At 26.0% G+C, this 8,042-nt stretch overlaps 1 protein-coding gene across 5 annotated transcripts; it reads left to right on the forward strand.

Moving 5' to 3' along the window:
- Positions 1–1,349: 1,349 nt before the first annotated feature.
- Positions 1,350–7,820, forward strand: LOC113003254. 5 transcript variants are annotated; one of them, XM_039449030.1, is made up of 8 exons: positions 1,350–1,844; positions 2,462–2,676; positions 2,861–3,064; positions 3,688–3,737; positions 3,808–3,885; positions 4,022–4,272; positions 4,382–4,544; positions 4,693–7,820. In XM_039449030.1, the coding sequence occupies exon 8, from the start codon at positions 4,806–4,808 to the stop codon at positions 6,891–6,893; it is 2,088 nt and encodes a 695-aa protein (XP_039304964.1). In that variant the 5' UTR covers positions 1,350–1,844; positions 2,462–2,676; positions 2,861–3,064; positions 3,688–3,737; positions 3,808–3,885; positions 4,022–4,272; positions 4,382–4,544; positions 4,693–4,805; the 3' UTR covers positions 6,894–7,820. The 5 variants fall into 5 exon arrangements, with proteins under 5 accessions (XP_039304964.1, XP_039304962.1, XP_039304963.1 ...); XM_039449028.1 differs by having other exon boundaries at positions 2,490–2,676; XM_039449029.1 differs by having other exon boundaries at positions 2,490–2,676; positions 4,022–4,266.
- The last annotated feature ends 222 nt before the right edge of the window (positions 7,821–8,042 follow it).

Consider the following 8,042-nt stretch of genomic DNA (forward strand, 5'->3'; position numbering starts at 1 on the left):
CTGGTGTTATAAACTATAGAGAATTTTGGTATAATTTACGTACGATTTCAGTTTGACTAAAGAAAGAGATATGGAATGGTTATTGATTTTGATTCCACTTCGGTCTAAATTCTTGTTTCAAATCAAATATTAATTTGAAGGTAAGTAATATATTTTGTTGATAAAAAGAAACATTTTCTTTAAATTAAGAAAATATTTACTTGATAAAAAAAATTCATGAATATACTGGTATGAATTACTTACTAAATTTCAAAATAACATTTATTAAATTGAAATAACAAATTTGTTTAACTTTAGAAGTTATTTTTTAAGTATAATTAAAAAAAAATTTTTTACAAAGTAAATATTTGTTTGCGTTTAATATTTGTTTTGCTGTTTTAATTTTTCAATTCCTTTTTTTAAACAAATATTTTTTTACTTTAAAGATAACTTTTTTTTTCCTTAATAAAATGTTTGAATTAGTTTCAAATAAATACTTGGTTAGGAGTATTGAAATAAATCATTTTTTTAAGTCAAATAAAATTTTTTTGATAATAAAAAATTTTTTTTTCCGTGTATGGTTACAGGATTTATTTTGGATCCAATGCACTTAGTTTATTTAGGAGCCATGAAAAGATTTATCTTTGTATTTGTGCAGGGAAATAATTATTTTTATAAGTTGGATGCAAGAAGAGTTAGTCTCTTGTCAGAAATATTACAGTCATTACGTAAATATATTCCTGTTTCGATTTTGCAAAAAAACCACCAAGTTTTAACAAAATTAAAAGTTGGAAAGCTACAGAATTACGCCTGTTTCTATTATATACTGAAATGTTTGTTTTTAATAGAATTATTTTAAAAAATCATTACGAACATTTAAAAATTCTCCATGTCGCTATATTTACTTTTTCATCTCCCAACTTAACAGTTGAATTATGTAATTACGCAGTCTTTGTTAATACAATTTGTTAAATATTTTGATGACTTCCCAGGTAGCAGACAGTCGTCATTTTGACGTCTTTTTCCGGTCATAATTCGTCACTGACGTCATGTATCCATTAAGTGACGTTTATTTAACGTTAATTTTAACACGTTAAAAAGACTTTGCAATAATGACGTAATACTAACGTGAAATTTATCATAAACTTGTACATGCGAGCAACTTTCCCCAAGTAGCAGACAATCATTATTTTAACGTCTATATTCATTTATAATTTGTTACTGACGTCATATATACATTAAGTGACGTGTATTTAACGTAATTTTAACACGTCAAAAAAACTTTGCAATAATGATGTAATATTAACGTGAAATTTATTATGAACTTGATACATAATAAAGTTAAATTACATGAGAAAGTCGCGAGAACGATTTTCTTCATTAATAGTTAAATCATCTTTAATATTTAATATTAATTATAAAAAATAAAAATAATAAATAAAATATTAATATTTTACCTAATTTAAAACATTGTTTTAATAAAGTTTTATGATCGACCACCTGAGCTTAATTTTTGTACACAGAGAACGCGAGAACAGTGTGATACGACCACAAGTAGCGACTCGTCCGTAAAACGGATAGAAAAAGTTAGAAAGGGCATGCGCACTATTGGACATATCGCGACACGCGACCGCACGCGACCGGCACAACCGGCATTGTTTTTGAGAGTCCGTTTGGAGCTGCTTATGTGTTCGCCCGTTACATATATATTTTTGAACCTACATCACAATCGGCCGTCGGGACGACTAGCATCGTTAATCTTGAAAGCTAGAACTATACTGAAAGCTAGAACTATATTGATTTAATGGCCAAATCGTCTCCGCCTTGACTAGTCCAGGCAAAGGAAGAAGAAGGCATTGTTTCAGGTAATTTTTTTTACTACAAATTTTTTGTTAGAATTGTGAAAATGATATCTCACACTCGAAAGGATTTGTGGCATTGAACAGATCATAGGTATCCTTTGTGATATGTCATATAATTTTTATGATAAATGCGAAACAAATAAGAACGGCACAGTTAACAATCCTCCTTAACCTCATTGTGGTTTGCTACCATACATACAAACATATTCACGTTTGTTGTTTATTCTTTTTACTTTATGCAATTATTTTGTGCACTGTGTAAAGCCCATTCTACAATAGCCGTAAACACAAGACCGTAAGATATTGTAACACCACGCCTTATAATTATACGGTTTTATGTGACGGCTATTGTAGAATGAGTTTAAATTGCATACTCAGCATTGCCATTCACATATTCGCAATTTGTAATTAATCCTAATTATATAGTTTAGATAAGTTATATATTTCATTTCTAATGTTTACTACGAGTACTATTTATTCCTTACATAGAGATTTCCTATTTTATCATCCAAATAAAAAAATAATATATTTTAAGACAGTTCTTTGACAGAAAAGTTGTGTGCGGGAATGATTTTATTATTGATTTTATCATCTGTATCGTGTTCGTATTAAACATATAGGAAAAAACAAAGATTCACTGTTATTCAGTTTGATGAAAAATCTGGGGCAAATTTGGCCGTTGTCAGCACTAAATGGTTGACGCCACTCAAGAAAGAAGTTTTCTGGCCACCATATAAAAACGTATCAAGTTTTAACAAAGCATTAAAAAAACATGAAGATGTTAATGAAAATGAATGGACATTATACAATGTGTAACGAATTTTTTATGAAACAGGTAAATTTAACTAATTTATATTTTTGACTTAATTCTCATATATGTTTTTGAACATTGTACAAAATGTACATGCAAATTAAAGTCAGATTTTCAATATATATTCTAAATGTAAAATTTTAATATATTAATTTATGAAACATATAAATTTTGCTTTTATATGTACAGAATTTTTTATACTTTTTAGACAACATAGAAGTAGCGCAAAAAAAAGCAAAAGAGGCGGAAAATACGAGTGATTTATATACGGATGTAGACTGTAATACAATAAGTAAAAGAAAACGGCAACCACCACGACGTCTCTATGATTCTGATAATTCATCAACTGAGGAAAACCAACCAATTTCAAATTTTGAACGTCCACCTCCTATAAAAAGGATTAATTTTAATAGTAAGTTATGTTTTTTACAATGTACACAAATTTTCTTAAAGTTTACTTATATTTTCATTATATTTTTACAATAAGTATATTAAACTAATATATGAATAATATAAGAAATAATAAATTTGTATTATTATGACACAGAAATTTTATCGATTAAAGTAGATTTTGATGTGCATAATTTTTTTGATATTAATTAATTATTAAATACATCTTCCACTATATAAACTACATTGTCCAATTTAAAAGACAATCGTAATCTAAGAACTATTATTTTTAATTAATTTAATCCTTAATTGTATTTAATAATAATGTTACAAGCAAGTAATGTTACAGTCTTAAAAAGATATCAAGAATTTACTTTAAAAAATTTTATTTCAGTGCAATATTTACAGTTTTTTAAGATTATTATTAAATCTGACAATCAAATTAATTTGAAATATTATTTCTGCCTTTAGTTTAAAATTGCGTTTTAAGTCTAACAACCATGTTGTCTACAGTGCATGCAGCTTACAAAATATGTATTTAAAAATTCATTGATATAAAAAATATTATTGAACACCAAGATCCACTTTGACCGAAAAAGTGGCATTTCTTATTATTATTTCTTTTTACATTATTTTGATTTTCAGACCACTTTGCAAACAATGAAGTTTCAGTGCCAACTACATCAATGAAAAAGGTTAAATATAAAATATTATATTGTACGTATATAAATAGTTATATAATATTTTAATTTAATGTAATTACAGATTCTTCTCAATATATCAATATTATACCAGACATTTTAACACCAAGAACGTTGAATAGTAATGAATTGGATGAAGGAGGTAAAAATTAGGGAATCTTATATTTTTAAAATTTTCAGTTACTGATTTATATTTTTTAACGTTTTAGCATTAAATTTATATTTTAAATTTTTACGTTTTAGCTTTAACAATATATTTTATATATATTTTGTTTTAGCAATTGGAAATAAAATGTTAAATATTCTAATTACTATTAAGGAACAAAATAATCAAATATTAGCTCATATAAGGAATACTCAACAAGCAAGAAGTGTTGTCACTTTTACATTACCAGAAAATTTACCTCTTCATCTACCATTAAAAACAAGTGAAGATGTCAATCTGTTAGAAGAATATATTAATGACGAAACTAATTGTTCTAATTTGCTAAATATTGAATATATTTTTAGCCTATTTTTCTATGTGTGTGTACGCATATATTTTATTTTATATATCATATGTGCTTTTTATGTATTAATGTTAAACTATTTTTAATTATTTCTTTTTTATAAGACTTATTCGCAAGTTTTATTTCTAGTGCTCATTTCTGTCCAGTTTGGGAGGTCGAGACACTACAAACAAAACTAATAAAATCTTAAAGCAATTGCTTACCGATGATTTATGTAGAAATTATAGTTTTTATGGAAAACGATTGGGAAAAAAATCTTTCTCCACCTTATTGATGAAAAATATGGTTATAAGTAGGACACTTTTAAAAATATTTTTTTATAAAAAAGATATTTTATTTTAAATAATTAAAATATTTAATATCTCTTTTCTAAAATTAAATAACTTTTAAATAATTTATAAATATCAAAATAATTTTTTTATATCTCAATTTATTATCAGACGCAGTTAAAGCTACAACACCAGGGGCTACCAATCAAGCTATTGAAGATTCAATTAAAGTCTGGTTGAAACACGCTCCTCAACGTATAAAGAAGAAATCTAATTAATTTAAAATGTCTGTGATGTTATATAGAAAATCTTGCGTTGGAAAACGACAATTATATCGAAGAATTGCCAACGAAAAGGTAAAATTGTTAAAAGAATTAATGGTGTCAAATTCTCAGGAATATAATGAAGTAAAAAATGTTAATGAAAAAGAACAGCAGTATGAGAGACGTAAAGAAATAATATTAGATGATGCTATTGACAATACTATTGACACCAACACTAATACTATTGATAATACTATTGACACTAACATTTGTGATAATAATCATATTTCAAATCAGTTTTCCTTAGTTTCAAGTTTTGATTTTAAAAATGTAATTAATAATACAAAAGATGAAAGCACATCTCATTCTAATCTTCGTGAATTGATAAAATACTGGGCTATTATAAAACATAATATAACTCACTCAGCCTTAACTGATCTTTTGCATATCTTACATGGGTTTCATCCTACATTACCCTTAGACTCTAGAACTTTGTTACAAACTCCACTTACTATCAATAAGAAAAAATTAGATACAGGAGAATACTGTCATATTGGTTTAACACAGAGCTTACGACATATTTCTAAATTTCATATTGGAACTACTATCGAGCTTAGTTTCAATATAGACGGTCTTCCTTTATTTAACAGTACAAATAAACATTTATGGCCTATTTTAGGTATGGTAAAAAATATGCAAATACCTCCATTTGTTATAGGAATCTTTTATGGCAAATCTAAACCATATCCTTTACATTTATATTTAACAGATTTTGTAGAAGAACTTTCCATTTTGTTAAAAGATGGACTTAAGGTAAATGACAGATATTTTAAAATAAAAATTCATACTTTTATATGTGATGCTCCTGCCCGAGCTTATATTAAACAAATTAAAAATCATAACGGATATTCTTCTTGCGAAAGATGTGAAGAAGGTGGTGAATATGTAGAGGGACGTATTATTTTTAAAAGTACTTATGCAGTCAGAAGAACAGATGAATCATTTCTTTCACAACGAGATGAAGATCACCATATTGGTGTTTCACCTATTCTTCAATTAAAATGTAGAATGGTTACACAATTTCCACTTGATTATATGCACGCAGTGTGTTTAGGTGTTACAAGAAAACTGCTACATACTTGGGTAAGTGGTAAGGGTAATGTTAGATTATGTTACCGTTCAATTAATTCAATATCTGAAAATTTAGTAGCCTTTAATTCATTTATACCTTCTGAGTTTAATCGAAAACCACGAAGTTTAACAGAATTGTGTAGATGGAAAGCAACTGAACTTAGAAGTTTCTTAATTTATTTAGGACCTGTTGTTTTGAAAGATGTTCTTGATATAGCAATTTATGAACATTTTCTGTTATTTCACTCATCCATGTCTATCTTGTTTTCAAAAAACAATATTAATAATTTTGGTTTATCATTAGTTCAGAACTTACTTGAAACTTTTGTTAACCATGCAGAAAAAATTTATGGTCTTAAGTTTCTTGTTTACAATGTCCACATATTATGTCACTTGACAAGTGATGCAAAAATATATGGATCTCTAGATAATTGTTCTTGTTTTCCATTTGAAAATTATTTGGGCTCATTAAAAAATTTAATAAAATCATCTAGGAAACCACTTGAACAAGTATGTCGTAGGCTACACAAAATATTTTTAACAAATAATTATTATCATGAAGCGGATATTTCAATCCGCAAACATTTTATTGAACATAATAATGGTCCCATATTAATTAACATTCATGTTTTCAAACAATTTAAAAAGATTAGTAATATAAACTATAGTTTAAGCATTTATTCACATTGTATTGTTGATTCGCATTTTTTAAGTAAAACTAATGAAGTAGTGCAACTTAATAATATAATTTTAACAACAAATGGTTCTACCAAACTAATTGGAAAAAAATATGTTTCATCCGATTCATTTTACTTATATCCATTTGATTCAAGACAATTAAACATTTTTTGCTTATCAAACTTATTTAAACAATTAGAGATGTGGGATATTGAAGATATAAAAGCAAAATGTATTTTACTACCGTTACATAATAATAGTTGTGTGTGCTTTCCTCTTCTTCATACGCAGAAAGAATGATTTTACTGCAGTATTTAAAAATTTAGTTACAAACAGATCAGAAAATAATTTTATGTTAAACCATCAAAATAATTATGTAGAATACCCAAGTATGATAATGTTGTTGCACAATTTTGCCATTTTAGTAATTAAATTAAATATTCTCTAATAGAGTCCAAAGCAATTTTTTAAATGTTTTAACATAATTACTTTCAAATGTGTATTTCAGCAAAATTGTTCTTTCCGTGTCTATTATATATAATAAATTACAAAATAATATAATTAAAATATTTCAAATTATTAATTATGTATTTTTATTGGATTATTGTAATCATGTTTTTTATAGAAGTTTTAGTTTAACACTTAAAAAGAAAACTGATAGTGTTTCATTAAACTGATTACTATATCAGTAATGATTACTATTCAGATAATGAAATATTATCAGTTACTAATATAGTAATCAGTTTGAAACACATAATAGTTAAAAAAACTTTTCAGTTTATTGAACACTTCACATTTAAAAAAAAGGAAAATTTTTTTCAAGGAAATATTTTTTTGTTTTTCCTCAAATATAAATTTTTTATTCGTCGATATTTGTTAGAGATAAGTGACTTGCCACGATTGTGCCGCCTTCTGCGGTGTTATCTTTCTACTTTTTAGTTTGCCTTTCCCGGTCGCAACGTGATTGTCGCGGAGGAGACTTCTTCTCTGTATATTTTACATGTGCAATATACGTTTGATTGGAACTTGATCTCGTTTAATCGACTCTCTGAGTCGCGAATCCTTAGCCCTAACAATATCTTAATTTTTGAAAATTAAATACATGTGAAAATTAACTGTACTTATATTAAACGTATTCAAAAATTGTTAAAATTTTATAAATTTTAATAGTGTTTAAATATATAATTTTTTATTATAATTTCAAAAATAAATATTATGATACATAAATTTTGCATTACATTATTGCAACCTACCTTTTAAAATCTAATCATTTTTCCAATCTAGTTTAATGATGTTTTATACAATTTAATGTTTATATCTAATGTTTAATATAATATAGTAATATAGTTTAATATAATTAATGGGGTAAAATGTGATAAGATTTTAATTTGTACTTTAGGAAAATATATCATTTTAATTTAAAATATTTACATGTTTTTTTAAAAATAT

The sequence above is a fragment of the Solenopsis invicta genome, chromosome 5 (assembly GCF_016802725.1).
Source record: "Solenopsis invicta isolate M01_SB chromosome 5, UNIL_Sinv_3.0, whole genome shotgun sequence".
NCBI lineage: Eukaryota > Metazoa > Arthropoda > Insecta > Hymenoptera > Formicidae > Solenopsis > Solenopsis invicta.

Coding starts and splice junctions, on each gene's coding strand:
- LOC113003254 (XM_039449030.1), top strand. CDS start 4,806: ATGTCTGTGATGTTATATAGAAAATCTTGCGTTGGAAAACGACAATTA.